The 16,795-nt window shown below is 38.5% G+C and overlaps 1 protein-coding gene across 1 annotated transcript in view; it reads right to left on the reverse strand.

The window, feature by feature from the left end:
- Positions 1 to 16,795, reverse strand: part of LOC121379692 (atrial natriuretic peptide-converting enzyme-like) — a 40,550-nt gene that overhangs the window by 19,101 nt on the left and 4,654 nt on the right. Inside the window, exons 4-8 of the mRNA XM_041508343.1 lie at positions 16,296 to 16,337; positions 15,031 to 15,267; positions 10,621 to 10,731; positions 9,450 to 9,704; positions 8,046 to 8,189 (exon numbers count right to left, since the gene is read on the reverse strand). Of these exons, the coding sequence (XP_041364277.1) occupies positions 8,046 to 8,189; positions 9,450 to 9,704; positions 10,621 to 10,731; positions 15,031 to 15,267; positions 16,296 to 16,337 (789 nt within the window). The remainder of the gene's footprint in view (positions 1 to 8,045; positions 8,190 to 9,449; positions 9,705 to 10,620; positions 10,732 to 15,030; positions 15,268 to 16,295; positions 16,338 to 16,795) is intronic.

The following is a 16,795-nucleotide window of genomic DNA, read 5'->3' on the forward strand; positions in this document are numbered from 1 at the left end:
GTGTTCCTGGTCATCTTAATATTTGTAAGAAGCCCAAACTGGATTTTGTCTTCAAATAATTTCGTACGTACGAAAAACATATATTTTAGGAAACAAAATGAAATTTAACCTAGTATAAATATTGGAACTATCAAAAACACATTTAATATACAGCCACTAATATTTTAGGCAGAAAAATATATGTGATATGTAATTACAATCGTTAAAAAGTCTCTGTTAGTCGATAACATCTTAAAAATTGCAGCAAACTCAGGAATGTCCCTTTAAGAACTCGATCTGGGTTGGAGCCGATACCGTTCTGCGAACCTTTCACCTACCAGCTTGAACTCCGATGACTTACCCACTGCGCCACCAACCGAGGCCGGTAGTAAATGATAAAGATTTGGTCATCGACTAAAGTAAACTATATTGACGGGAAACTGACGTCACTCTTTTAAGTAAGATTAATTCCCGCAAGCATAGATTTGATTAATCTGCTGACAAAGGCATTGGCACTCCTACTTTCACTTTCATCTTTTACTTGTTTGTCTTGAACAAAAAAGCGAGGCCACAAAACAGTGATAGAAAGGCAATTCATTATGATCGTCTATGCCGTCTATCTACGTCATTAAAGGCATACTGTCACAGACCACTGACCTATTTAATGGTCTAAAAAAGTATTACCTGAACAAAAATAATTTGATTTGTCTCTAAATGTACTTTATTCAACCATCTTCATAACCACCATACTCCATTTATTAATGACATTTTGTTAAAATAATTGAATTATGGCAATGGTCCATAATTCAAAAACTAAAATTGCCGAGTGAGATGACATGGATTTCAGTCCATCATGGTTCAGTTAAGATGATGCAATAGCTAGATTTGGTTTCAAACGATTAATGTAATTTTTATTTATTATACATTTTTTAGAATTACTAAAGTAAATATGTTGAGTTTTTGTGTGTTTATATCACAAATAAATACCGATTAGGTAAATCGATGGATGTTACTTTAATTATTTTAAAAAAGGAACATTATCGACTACCAAGTTTTGCTGCGTTAAGCATCAACAACAAAGGCCATTTCAAAATGAGGAAGAAAATACAACGAAAGGTAAAGGTTAACGTTCGTTGTGTTGGATATCAAAGATTTGAATTGAAAAAAATAAGAAATGTTTTATTTAACGACGCACTCAACACATTTTATTTACGGTTATATGGCGTCAGACATATGGTTAAGGACCACACAGATTCTAAGAGGAAACCCGCTGTCGTCACTACATGGGCTACTCTTCCGATTAGCAGCAAGGGATCTTTTATTTGCGCTTCCCACAGGCAGGATAGCACAAACCATGGCCTTTGTTGAACCAGTTATGGATCACTGGTCGGTGCAAGTGGTTTACACCTACCCATTGAGCCTTGCGGAGCACTCACTCAGGGTTTGAAGTCTGTATCTGGATTAAAAATCCCATGCCTCGACTGGGATCCGAACCCAGTACCTACCAGCCTGTAGACCGATGGCCTGCCACGACGCCACCGAGGCTGGTAGGTTTGAACTGATTTATTAATCATTGGCAATTGGATATCAAATGTTGAAATGTTGGATATCAAATTCTGAAACATAGTCTCAGAGGAAACTCCACATAAAAGATCCCTTGCTACTTACATAGCGAGTTCCTCTGATGACTACGAGTCAGAATTATCAAATGTTTGACATTGAATAGTCGATGATTAATTAATCAATGTGCTCTAGTGGTGTCGTTACACACAACAAACTTTAATTTGATATTACACCCCCCCCCCCCCCCCCCCCCCCCCCCCCCCACACACACACACATCCCACCCCGATCTCGTTCTCTTTAAGACCTCAGCTCATTTGCATTCAACAAATTCAAATTGCCCTATTTAAAATTTTGTGATCCCTTTTTACAAAATCTTCGATCCACCTGTGGGTATCACGTTTTGTTTTTCTAGGCCGATGTTAATGAGGTGTCGTTACACCAACTTTACTTTGCTGTTCAACACCATGTTCAGCCGATCACATGATGATGTAGAACAGCAAAGTGTGTGTGTCTCTCTCTGCGTGTGTGTCTGTGTGTGTGTGTGTGTGTGTGTGTGTTTCTGTGTGTGTGTATGTGTGTGGAGTGTGTGTGTGTGTGTGTGTGTGTGTGTGTGTGTATGTGTGTGGAGTGTGTGTGTATGTGTGGGGTGTGTGTGTGTGTATGTGTGGAGTGTGTGTGTGTGTATGTGTCTGCGTGTGTGTGTGTGTGTATGTGTGGAGTGTGTGTGTATGTGTGTGTGTGGAGTGTGTGTGTCTGTGTGTGTGTGTATCTCTCTGCGTGCGTGTGTCTGTGTGTGTGTTTTGTATGTCTCTCTGTATGTCTGTGTCTGTGTGTGTGTGTGTCTCTATGCCTGTGTCTGTGTGTGTGTTTGTGCGTGTATCTGTTTGTGTGTGTGTGTGTGTGTGTGTGTGTGTGTGTGTGTGTGTTTATGTATGTTTGAGGTAAGATCTGTGTGTGCGTCACGCGTGTGTGTGTGCGAGTGTGCGTTTATGTGATGTGCTTGTTTTGGGTGTTATACACACACACACACACACACACACACATACACATATATATATATATATATATATATATATATATATATGCGCATGCACGCGTACGTGCGCGCATGTGTGTATGTCTTCATCTACACACACTGTATACTACTGTAGCAAGGTCCCCTGCGCGTGCTGTAACCTCACCGTGGTGCAGGGGTGTAATGGCCAATACAGCACAAAATTGAAGTTTTGAGTAAAATTCAGTATCCGTAAAATTCTGTGATATTTGTGTTTTTGTACAGTTCTTTACACTGTTTTTGTTTAAACCTTGAATTTTTATATTGATGTTGATCATCACTTTATTTATTTGCATTACCCTAGTTTGACACCCAATAGCCGATGTATTTTTTCGTGCTAGGGTGTCGTTAAACATTCATTCATTCATTCATTCATTCTGTAGCAAGGAATTAAAATGTCTGTATCGACAGGTGGATACAACATTAGGGCAAACAAAATAAATGTCTGGTCTCTGGTCAGCACGCGCTTCCATTATGACCCTCGTGCATAAACATTTGTTTTCTCAAATTTCCCGCGGTATGACGTCACTTTTTGTAGGAGTAACCTGTGGGTCGTACAGAAACCCCCTTGCTACTGTTTAGGAAAATATTTAGGGTACCAAGGCAGAGGAGGGGGAAACCATGGCCACTGAGGATGGACCAAGGCTGATGGGAAGGACGTAAAAATACCCCTAAATATACTGATGGAAAGAAATAAGGGAACACATCAATTTGTAGACCAAATTTAATTCACAACTAGCGTAGTAATGTCTGTATTTCATACCAAGTTGTAATGTGGGATTGAATGTATGTAGTGTTGAATGTGCTGCCTATATGTTCCCAGTCAACTTCAGACAATATGAATTGATTTTTGATGCAGCCATTATTTCTTGTTGCTATCTGTGTGATCCTTTATTTATTTCTATCAGTATATATCCACCTTTTCTGTGCAATCCATGCTTAAAAGCCACATGGCAGCATCAATTCCGGAACTTTGGTCTGACTAGAGACCGACTTTTAATTAATTTGTTTTGGCCTTAGCCATTAGTCAGCAGAAATACGACTCGGAATGGTCATCAAACCGAAAATAAATCACGATAGTTTAATATAACGTATGGCGATGACTTACAATGCAATTACTTGGGTTTAAAAATGTCACTATACGGTTATTATGTCTGAAATAGGTAGAGTGGGAAACATTCGGCTGACAATCTAAATAGGTAGCTAATATCGATTGTTGTATCACAATTCACCAAATTTAGTTAAATATATTTTTAGACTCTTCTTTATAGGTTGTTTGTTTCAATAAAAAACACGCTGTGTACAAAATTAACTCTAATGCTATTTTAGGACTGGTCAGATGCGAATCGTGAAAGCCAGAGGTTGTTCTTATACTCGTCAACCATAATAAACCCCCATCCCCCAAAACCCTAAAAAAAAAACCCCAAACCACCCCCAAAAATCTACAAAACAGAACAAAACAAAACAAACAAACAAACAAGAACAAAAAACACAAAAATGCAATAATATATTTGGTATTATATTGAACTATCGGTTGAGTGCTCGCCTGAGGTGCTTGCGTCGCAGGATCGAACCACCTCGTTATTAGGCAGGTCAATATACCACCTAACCCCAAACAAATTGCAACAAAACGTTTTATGATCGTTTATTGTATTATTCGATGTGGAGAACAACATATCAAAAGTTGGACAAGTTTGACACATGGGAAAGTGTTTAAAAAATGACATAAAAAACAAGATGCAAAAAAATCCCGTCAAAAATCTGATTGATAACCATCAAATTGCATGTTTTTTTTTAACCTGATGTTATAATTAATGCTATTTTCATTTATGTTTTTCAAATAACAGTAGTTCCTGGAATGGACATTGCATTTGTACTGGCGTCATGACGTCATCAATGACGTAATCAAGGCACAACTCTGGGAATAAGCACTAACGTCATGACACATAATATACTATCTTATTGCTTCTCAGACGCAGTCTTGTTCATCATCCTGTTCTATCATGGCTCATTTGACATATTGTCAGTTGCCATCTTGGCAATGCCCACATATCGGCCTTGGTGGCACAGTGGTTTAGCCATCGGACAACAGGCTGGTAGGTACAGGGTTCGCAGCCCAGTACCGGCTTCAACCCAGAGCGAGTTCTTAACGGCACAGTGGTTAGGTGTAAGGCCACTACACCCTCTTCTCTGTCACTAACCACTAACCCACTGTCCTGGACAGACAGCCCAGATAGCTTGAACCTTAATTGGATATAAGCCAAAAAATAAGTTGAAATTCCCACATGTACTGGTGCATTCCATCTCATGCTTTCTGCGGGTACACTTTTGAGTAGTGCACCCTCCCGAACAGTTGCAGTGAATCATCTTTGACCTTAGGTTCAGTGTAGGTTCTGGCCTCCCCTCTCCCCCGGCCTCCGTCTGGTCACACCAAGGTTCGAAATATGATTGGTAATTCTTATAACTTTTAAACTGTTCTAATATAACTTTTCTGTGGGCTGGGGCCAACCCTCCTACCCTTCCTCCTAACCTCTGGGGTATTAATTGATTTTATATTTTTAATTTTATTTTATTTTAGACTACCATTTAAAATTGTGTCAAACTATTTATTAATTAGTTATAGATTAAGTGTATATATCTTTAAGGACGCAGTCAAAATTTATTAACCTCCCCTCACCATTATTTTATAATTTTTGGGTCGTAAATTTTGAAATTTTTAAGTCGTCCTTATATTTAGGTATTTCCTGTCCCGACTCAGAACCCCGATCTTATCGGAAGCCGGACTCGAGATAGGCATATTCGAAACCATAGAGGTATATGCACACGTTAAAAACCTAGCCAAGCCAAGTAAATTATCTGAATAAGTGCCTCTGGAGCAGGGCTTTTGTCTGTCATCACCGAAATGAGTTTTTCACCTTCTAACTTCCATCCCCACTCAGACGGCTCCATTTCATTATTACAGCCCACCCACCCCATAATCTGATAGTAAGTCCGCAGGAAGTGAAATTTACAGGCCGAGGTGGTTGGTAGCAATCTTTCAGGCGTGACGAAAGACTTCGCTCTTGCAACATTTTGCACAGCATATCGTCGCTGAACTAAGAAAACCTTACAAGTATGTGCAGTTTTGGCGATTTTCACTTTTTTTTTATTCTTTCAGAAGCAGAAATCTATTATCTTTTTGTTGTCAAAACCTCATACATGTCCAGGTATTGGAAAGTATGGGAAATGTCAAATAAGTAAAACACTTATTTGAAAACCACTGTTTATCTGTTATGAAAACCTCGTATCTTCCAATTGATTATGTTTATCCCTATCATATTTCAACCTTTTCTATCAGGTAAAGGTAAATTGTTAGTGCCAAAGTGTCTATATTGTATATAAGTACATATTATGTATCCAACTGGTGGGCAAGGAAAAGCTATCATACCAGAAAAGAAGTGTAGGCCTAACAGGAATTTCCATATTTAAGGTCCAAGCCTAAAAAAAAAAAAAAACCCATCTTGGAGAAGATAAAGGTTTATCTAAAATTAAGCCTGGGACTCACATTAAAAAGCTGAAAAAAATGTATGCTATACATGGACATATAATAAAGGGAAAAAGTCCAAGTCACGGTAGTAGCAGACTACATACATGTAATATCATTCATTGACAAGGCAACACATGTTTCAATACTATTATGTAGCACAGGAGGAACAGTTATTAATTTTAATTTCATCTGATGAAGGGCAGTGGTTATATATATTGTAGACACCTAGCCGTTTCGTAGTCGAGGAAAGGGGAGGAGGTACACCCGACGCAGATAGATATAACTGTCTGCTTTGGGATTCTTTGGGAAGCCACTGCACAGGTTTCATATTATCGAGTTATTAATTACGCAAAAATGATGTATGGTATCGATTAATATGTAGGTTTATTTGTTTATTTTATTTTATTTCATTGTTATTGTTATTTATGTAATGAGAGCAAACATGATGATGAATCTTTACTTAAATGTCTTTTAAAATCTCTCGTTATAAAATTTCCTCCAGTTACACAGTAAATCAGATGTCATTTGATAGCCCATGGAACATTTCTATTAAGATATTATCTGAATTCATGTCAATAGTCTTAAATGCGGCGAATGTTCCTGTTTTTAAACCTATGGGCTCCATTTCACGTGAATCCCAGTAATCTTGGGATGAAGTAAATGTTGCTGAACCTATGAATCATGTCCAAGATTTTAAACATTTTAGTTTATTCCCAAATATGTGAAATAAGTATGTTCAGCTAAAACGAAATGTCATTACTTTGAAAATATTTATGGATAATCTTTTAAATGACACATTTTGTAAACCATTGGTGAATATTCTTGTTAGTTAACTTAAATGGCCAATGAACAATTCGTATACACATTATATTGTTATACACCCTAAAAAGGGGCAGACAGCCACCCTATGGGAAACCTACCATGTAACTTTTAAGGTCTAATAAACAAGGTTTATTAAAATGTTGATACACCTAATCTATTGGTGACTCGGGGCCAGTTTCACAAAGACATTTACTGTAATCATCTGTTAAGCAATCGCTAGTGCAAATGTTTTCTTTGGTAATTTTTTGTAAATTCATCATTGTGCCACATTCTTGAATGTAGCAGACAATACTAATGAACATTACAAATTTCTAGAAAATACAGTTTTAAAATTTGGTCCTTACACGTTGCAGCCTGGTCAAGAATGTGTGTGGGGTGGGGTGGAGAGGAGGGTTCATTGAACTTCCCCTGATTTAAAAACAAAATATTGTCCGGAGAACTGTTCTATAAACATCGCTTAGCACAGTCTACGGCCCCGCCCCTGTACAATGTCCTGCATACGTACCTGCCGGTCACTTTCAATTTTTTTTTTTTTTTTTTTTTTTTTTTTTTTTTTTTTTTTTTGTACCAACAGCAGATTAACAGTCAGTTAAACTAAACAACCTTTATGTTGTTGGCCCCTGACTGATTGGGCAAGACATGGTTTTTAAAATTAATTTTAATGAGGAATTCCTGGCCCAGCAAAGGACACATGGCCATGTGCGAGGCTTAACTGTTAAAAATAAGTTCAAGTACACATGGCAAGTACGCTAACTGATTCAGGGCCTCGTTCCATGAAGCGATCTTAGCGTTAAAATCACCTTAAGTACATAATACATAATGTTACATTTAAAACCTCAAGGTAACGCGTTGGAAACAGTGAAATATAGCAAAATAAGGCACTGGCGGTTATGTTTTTTTAACGTCAGATTTTTTTGCTTTCCCGTGCTCCATTTCTGTCCAACTTTTAATATGTTATTCAGCATGTCTGAAAGTACAAACAATGGTAATAAAACGTTTTGTTGCAATTTGTTTGATGTATGGGTATTTTGGCGCTATATTGACCCGCATATACGTTATAAACAGTATTGTCAGTCAATACACCAACAGCATGAACGTACCTCCAAACTCCGGGGGTTCGTGTGCCTCCTTGTAGCCAGTACACACGCTGGGGTCGGAACTGTCTGGAAGCGACTCGCAGTTCAGAGCGTTCGGCCATTTGTGGTAAAATATGTTCAGGAAGATCTCACAGCGGTCTTTATAAGCTGCAAAACAGAAAGCAACAGAACACCTTGTTTTAAAAGCATACCGTACGTTGGATATTACTTCTACACTTCTTTATTAGTCAAAAGACTATGTAGCTAAAAAAAAAATTTCTAAAACTCGTACATGATCCTCTAAAATCTACAACATAGCCTGGACAATAAAAAGAGGAAGTCCATTTATTCGAAACCAAATCTTACACCTAAACCAACGAGAACAAATATTGATATTCAAACCGAGGACAGGGCACTACAGACTTGTCGCACATATCTGCAAACTAAAATCGGTAATAACACCTCAGTGCCACTGTAACTTAATATAGAACCTCAAACTTCAGAGCCAAGATATTCAAACTACGAACATTTGGCAACACGAACAATCAGAGAAAAACTTTGGGATGAAAGAGACGACCTTCTACTGACGTGCTGAGTTCACGGAGGCTGTAAAAGACTCGATCTAAAGTTTTGATACTGGGTTATTAAATAAGTGTCATTTCGAAATAAATCTTTCTGACTTGTCATGATATTTGATAATTCAGATCGTCAACCTAAGCTCAAGATTTGGAAATATTTGGTTGATTTGGTAAATAATAAACCTCAACACAGATTATATCAATTTTGCATCGTACAGAAATATTACACAATATTTAACCTTTTACAAATTTGGGTTTTCTAAGCTCTGTCTCGGGAGTGGCAGTCCTCCTACAGGCAGTGCAGGAGGGAATAGAATAGAATAGATGGTTAACGACACCCCGGCATGAAAAAATACATCGGATACTGGGTGTCAAACTATGATGTGCAGGAGGGATGAAACACCGTGTTACGGAACGCCTAGGGAAGTGGCAGTCCTCCTAAGAATGAGTACGTGATAGTGGATCATGAAAGTAGTGGATCATTTCGATTCTGCCTTGTGCAGAGATACGAGGACAAAGTAATAAGTAAATTTACAAAAACCAATAAAGATTATCATTTCATTTCAACTTATTTTCGTATTTATATCCAATTAAGGTTCAAGCACACTGTCCTGGGCACACACACACACCTCAGCTATCTGGACTGTCTGTCCAGGACAGTGGGTTAGCTGTTAGTTGTTAGTGGTTAGTGAGAGAGAAGATCGTGGGTGTAGTGGTCGTACACCTACCCATTGAAATCGTTAAAACTCGCTCTGGTTGAGAGCCGGTACAGAGATGCGAACCCTGTACCTACCAGTCTTATGTCCGATGGCTTAACCACGACACCATCAAGGTACAGATTACCATTTACCTTTACAGAGACTTTTGCATGGAGGAATGTAGTTTCCTGGAACTCTCTCGGTGCCGGTGCAGTGAGGCAGGAAGGCGGAGCAGCCCATCATCATGCTGTGTTTGTAGCACTTGGTGGCGTCCTGTATCCCCTTCATCAGATTCAGCATGGACGACACCTCGCTCTCGGCCGTCGAGCCGATGATGTTGGGAAACGACGTGCTGTTGAAGTCCAGCTCACGGCAGTACTCGAACTCCACCTCCACGCACTTCCCAGCTGGAAGGAGGGAAATGTTTTATTTAACGACACACTCAACACATTGTATTTACGGTTATATAGCGTTGGACATATGGTTAAGGACCACTCAGATATTGAGGGAGGAAACCCGCTGTCGCCACTTTATGGACTACTCTTTTCGATTGACAGCATGGGATATTTGATATGCACCATCCCACAGACAGGATAGCACATACCACGACCGTTGATATACCAGTCGTGGTGCACTGGCTGGAGCGAGAAATAGCCCAATGGGTCCACCGACGGGGATCGATCCCAGACCGACCGCACATCAAGCGAGCGCTGTACCACTGAGCTACGTCCCACCCCCTAGGGAAAAAGATGCCTGCTGACCCCCATCAAACAACGATTGATGGGTGGGTTTAATTTTTTAAAGCGATTTCAGTCACAAAACCGGTGGACACGAGATAACTACCTACCACTCCTACATTATGTTTATTTTCCAAAAGGTTTCTGTCACAAAGTCAGAGGGATGAGATATAATAGTATAATGACCACAGTCTATTCATGTTTGATGGGTGGGTTTATTTTGCATGCGATTTCAGTCACAAAACTAGCGGAATGAGATTACTATTGGCCACCATCGCATGATTTTTGGTGGAATGATCAATTTCGCCAGGAACTTCAGTATTTAACGACTGCTAACAAAGCGTGTTCTCTCTCTCTCTCTCTCTCTCTCTCTCTCTCTCTGTCTCTGTCTCTCTCACACACACACACACACACACACACACACACACACACACACACACATACATACACACATACATATATATATATATGTATATATACATATATATATATATATATATATATATATATATATATATATATATATATATATATATATATAGTGCTCCTATATTGCCAAATCGTATTACAATTATTAAACACCTACGTTTATAAGGACTGGGTCGACAGATGGCTGGATCGTCGGAATCCGGAAGCTTTGAACAGTCCACAGGAAATGACACATTCTTTGGATATTCTTTGCATCTTTTCTTCACTTCTGAATAACGATAAATTAAAATGTATCTAAGTACCAATACGTGCAAACACGGGCGAACGTACAGACAAGCGAACCCGTCCCCAACACACACGTATCACTTAATTTGTCATATTAAACCTTATAGAGTACAATACTATAACAACAATCTGCTTGATGGTCACTTTAGATCTACGCGCATGTTTTACGTCCATATAAATTTCATCTCCTTACCTGGAAACATTTTAGAAGGTTCACTACCGACCTCAATGATGTCGTTGTTAAGCAATCGGACATAAGGCTGGTAGGTATCGAGTTCACAGCCCGGTACCGGCTCCCACCGAGAGCGAGTATTAACGACTCAGTGGGTAGGTGTAAGACCACCCTCTTCTCTCTCACTAACAACTAACCCACTGTCCTGGACAGACAGCCCAGACAGCTGAGGTGTATGCCCAGAACAGCGTGCTTGAACCGTAATTGGAAATCGAAAATAAGTTGAAATGAAATGAAGAAGGTCCACTGGTTGGCCTCTTTACCCAAACTGCATAAATGTATTTGACAATGACCCACCCCAGCTTTCCGCGTATTTAGAAATAAAGCGAAATCAAGAACATTTTCGATATTTCACTGTGACCTTTGACTTACACAAACTACCGTTACACCTTAAAGGAACATTCCTGAGTTTACTGCATTGTAAGATGTTTCCGACTAATAAAATAGTTCTACGATTAAACTTACACATAAAATACATTTTCTTGTTTAGAATACCAGTGTCTGTACATTCGATGTGTTTCTGGCCATCTTAATATTTGTAACAAGCCCAAATTGGATTTTGTCTTCAAATAATTTCATATGTACAACAAAAAAATATTTTAGGAAATAAAATGAAATTTAACCTATTACAAATATTAGAACGATCAGAAACACGTTTAATATACAGCCACTAATATTTTATGCAGAAAAATAATATATTTGATATGTAATTAGTCGTCAAAAAGTCTGCTAGTCGATAACATCTTAAAAATTGCATCAAACTCAGGAGACCGGCCTCGGTGGCGTCGTGGCAGGCCATCGGTCTACAGGCTGGTAGGTACTGGGTTCGGATCCCAGTCGAGGCATGCGATTTTTAATCCAGATACCGACTCCAAACCCTGAATGAGTGCTCCGCAAGGCTCAATGGGTAGGTGTAAACCACTTGCACCGACCAGTGATCCATAACTGGTTCAACAAAGGCCATGGTTTGTGCTATCCTGCCTGTGGGAAGTGCAAATAAAAGATCCCTTGCTTCTAATCGGAAGAGTAGCCCATGTAATGGCGAGAGCGGGTTTCCTCTCAAAATATGTGTGGTCCTTAACCATAGTATGTCTGACGCCATATAACCGTAAATAAAATGTGTTGAGTGCGTCGTTAAATAAAACACTTCTTTCTTTCTTTCTTTCAAACTCAGGAATATCCCTTTAAGAAATGCAGGACCGTACCTGGCCAAAACTAAATGCGATGGCACTGAAAAAAGTGAAAAGACACAGTAATAGAGGATCTGTTTCAGGTAGATACAAAGAGTACTGTTTACCTAAAAAGTGCCATATTCCATTTTCTTTCCAGGTATTGCAACTGCTCTCATAAGAAACATAGCATCGTCTTTGTAAGTATTTGTGCACAGTATAGTTGTGAGAGTTTAGTGAATTAGAGTTTGAATGGGTGTCTGCGACGATCTGGAGCGGTCTGTTGCAGGTTTTATAGGAACATTTGATTGGCTGTGGCAATGAAACCTCCATGACTTGTCAGTTGTCAAGTTTAGTCTGCTTGAAACACCGTTTTAGAAACAAACAAATTAACATACTCTTGGGAAATATTCTTCTGGACTATGAGTGTCATTGTCAAGGTTACACATATCAGGAAGCGGACATCAAAGAATGGCGCGTCACAGGGCAAAAAAGCCAAATGTGAATGATGTTATGTTCTAAATGCTTAAAAATTAAACGTATACTTGAGATTGGGGCTTTAACTTCAATACTTTTCTAGTACCGACAAAACCACAATATCTTCCAGGATCATGTCATATCCTGTTTGTGTAATGTTTTATAAAACGGTCCTATTCGTTTTTACAACATGAAGCTAATTAATTATGGATTTTTAATGCAATTTGGATCATTCAAAAAGCATTTTCCATTTTCTTCTGCAATTTCCGCTTATTTTTATTTCATCCAAAACAATGTTCTTGGACATGTTTCTCTCTCTCTCTCTCTCTCTCTCTCTCTCTCTCTCTCTCTCTCTCTCTCTCTCTCTCTCTCTCTCTCTCTCTCTCTCTCTCTCTCTCTCTCCCCCAAAACAATCATTCACAGAATACGTCAAAACCGTTTACAATTAACACCATTGATCATTGCGTATTACTTTCGTTAGAATCTGTTGTCGTATCGCTTTTCTATGCCAAAAACATTCATTATCTCATGCACTCGCAGAACAATGAATCGGAGACGTCGAGTGTTTCTCCAAGGCAATGAACCGGGACGTCAAGTTAATGAAAGATTAGACGGTGATTGCGTGTTAGAACCCTGTAAAATAGTTTATCACGTCTCACTCGATACGCTAAGGCGGGGGATTTACTGCGTAATATATAAAGTTTCGACCACATTAACGATGATTATTCGTCTCAAACGAGATTGGGTCATACGTTTAGTTTTCAATGACTGCAAAGTCAATTAACTGAAGTCATTTACTCAGTTAGACCTGATCGACCCAGCGTGCTGTCGAAACACACAAGTCTAAAGGAGACTTGTCCACGAAAACACGTAATCACCAGACTCGATCACGTCATATCCCAAAGAAAGGAGGGGTCCGAAATATATGTGGGAGAAATTGAGTTTGCATTAGAAAAGAATTAATTATATGTCTTTTTTGTGTGTGTTTTCTTCCAGTTCAATTGATGATTTCCTTGAACTATTTTCGGAATTGCAGGTATTTGCATTTTGAACTAGCATTCCACGTAGCTGTGGCTTGATCGAAATTACAGATGTCAATAGAATAGACACAGAGATATACAAGACCGTAGCTAGCATTTCGAGTGGCAGGGTTCGACTAGCTATTTGCCGGGGCCTTTTGGATATGAAACTGCATGGGGTTCCAGGGGCATCCTTCCCCGGACAATTTTAAATATCTGAAAGCCTAAAACGCGTTTTCCTGGCATCCGGAAGTTAAAAATGTATATTTTAAAACAACGGTTTTCGACTATTTTGTAGATTGTATTTTTGTTATTAAGGCTATTTAAAAAAACAAAAAACAAATTCAACATATTCAGCCCCTGTTAAGAGGTCTAGTCCTCAAACGTTTTCGGCAAAAGGTATTGCATAAGGTATAGCATCCCATTTCAATTTTGTCACTGATGCATCATATCATCAAAATGGCATCTACATGTTGGCCATAAAACATTTTGAAATGCTTGGTAATTACCTTCAAGAAAGTATGCAACATTTTCTATTTGGCCTTAATCCTACGGGACATTTTCAAATTCAACAGCATCAAAACCAACCGTCGCCCGCTACCGACCATCGTCGGGCTGTTTGTACTCCATTGCACATGCCAGCGCGTGCGACCTCCTCTCCCATCCAATCCAAACCTTTTCCTTTCCAGGACAGAGGAGCCGGCGAATGTCGACACCTGCGCCCAAGACATGCGTATGCTACAACAGCTTGTTCTGAATGTGCACGTTAAAACCTATGACCTGACCTGACCTAACAGGATTACTTTCTGTTGTCAACCTTTAATTTCTAACTTTGGTTGATAAAATCAGTGGAAGGTGAACTGCTGTCATTGTCACGTGATTATCGAAAACTACGAGGTCATCAATATAGCAGAAAGTACAATTAAACAATTGTTACAGTCAGCTATTTGTGCAATATTTAAAAAAGAGAAAAAGGTGGACCTCAGCTTTTGCGGGAGGGTTTGGACGAAACACCCCCCCCCCCAAAACCCACCCTACCCTAAATACGGGCCTGAAATAGGTGTATTTCTGTTGATGCACTTCAATTCGTTTCTGCTGTTACAGTTTGTTTTGTTTAACAACATCACTAGAGTCCACTGATTTATTAATCATCGGCTTCGCTACTTTAGTGTCAACTAATAATTATTTAAACTTGGAATACTTATTACGTAATTTGCACCTTGTAATCAAAATCTCTAAAGAATTTCAGAATACTATTGCACGAGGAGGTGCCTTGTACGCTCATTTATACTATAAACATTTGAAATGTTTTTGTTTTTTTAAATTTATTTCTCTCTTGTTTTTTTTGGTGTTTTTTTTTATTATCATTGAAAGTAAAATTTTACCTTCGCAGTAACTTCTACATGGTAGAATGGCTCGGTTATTTCGACATTCCGGCGTGTATGCTGAACAATAAAAGTCTGTGGCATATCCGTGACACTTGAGTTCAAAATATAAGTCATATTTGCGGTATCTAGCGATGGCCTGGTCCTGTGAGGTATCTCCAAGCGCGTTGGGGAAGGCTGTGTTTTGGTAGTCCGTCCTGTTGACGCACCGTAACAGGCGTAACGGTTCGCAGGTCTCTGAAATAAAAGTCACGTGATCCTAATTTAGCCAATAAAAACATCCGTAACAAAATCTGTCAAAAAAAAAAGAAAACAAGAAAAAAAGAAGTTAAAACGTATTAAGCGAGGAATCCATGTGTACGTAGTGCGTGGTGCGTGGTGCATAAACAACACTTTTTATAGAAATCAACTGAAGCGCTTCCATATATACGCAATGCGTGATGCGTGATGCGTGTTGCGTAAAGCGCAAAACGTTAATTCCCGAACTCTTAGGTGGTCGCCCTTGCTGCTAATCGAAAAGAGTAGCCCATGAAGTGGCAACAGCGGGTTTCCTCTCTCAATACAATATCTGTGCGGTCCTTAACCATATATCCGACGCCATATAACCGTAAATAAAATGTGTTGAGTGCGTCGTTAAATAAAACATTTCCTTCCTCTTTTTTTTGTAAACGTCGTTGAAGGAATGTTGCTAACTAAAATGAAAAATCGACAATATGGTCGTTCAAGTCACGCATGATGTCGTTCAGATTTATATATATAAAAAAAAAAACCCGTTTGCGTTAGTTTAAATCTGTAAGGAATACAGCCTTTAATATCGGCTTTAAAACAAACAAATAAACAAAACCTTTATTGGATAATATAACGAAATAATGCAGTATGGATCTAACGATTTACTTTAAATTACTATGAAAATGGCCTTTGGTATTTTTTCATTTGTTGATGATGTCTCTAACGGCTAATAATTATACATGTTAAAAATATATGAACAATACACAGTTCAATGAAATTATTGATGTACTTTTGTTTATGTCTTTTATTTTTAACTTTAGTGTGTTATATAAAAAACATGTACATGTAATATCTTTAATAAAATCAATCAGTTGTGATTTGGTTTTCTGTTAAGGCGACGTCACACTATACGAGTGTCTCATACGATAATAGCCGATTGTGACAGGGCCTCACTACTATTTCACCGGTTGCTACGCAGTCGGCTCTTCACGTACGTGGAACTCGTATGGTGTGTCATCGGCTTTAGAAAAACTTACCCGAAGGGCTGGGTCTAACAGGCGAAATAGTAGAATGTGGCACTGAAACACAAAAGAATACAAAATATTAAAGCGACAGATCCTAGTTTTTAAACACTAAGGCATATTTTTGCACTACTGAAGCCGGTTTTGCTAACTGAAATCAGTCATTACTAAGATTGTATTGTTTAGATTGTCAATTTCCGTATATCTGAAGTGTTTCTGGTCATCCTGGTGTTTTTAACATCAAGAAATGCATGTTTTATATTTTTGAAAACGCACGTGCGTCTGAGAACTAATGGTAATGGGGTTGAGTTCTAGTTTGCTTTTAAAGAGAGATTCCTGAGTTTTTTTGCAGTTTTAAGATGTTATCGACTAACAGAGACTTTTTAACGATTTTAATTATATATCAAATATATTTTTCTGCATAAAATAGTAATGGCTGTATATTAAACGTGTTTCTGATCATTATAATATTTGTACTAGGTTAAATTTCATTTTATTTCCTAAAATAATTCATT

The sequence above is a fragment of the Gigantopelta aegis genome, chromosome 8 (genome assembly GCF_016097555.1).
Source record: "Gigantopelta aegis isolate Gae_Host chromosome 8, Gae_host_genome, whole genome shotgun sequence".
In the NCBI taxonomy this organism is placed as follows: Eukaryota; Metazoa; Mollusca; class Gastropoda; order Neomphalida; family Peltospiridae; genus Gigantopelta; species Gigantopelta aegis.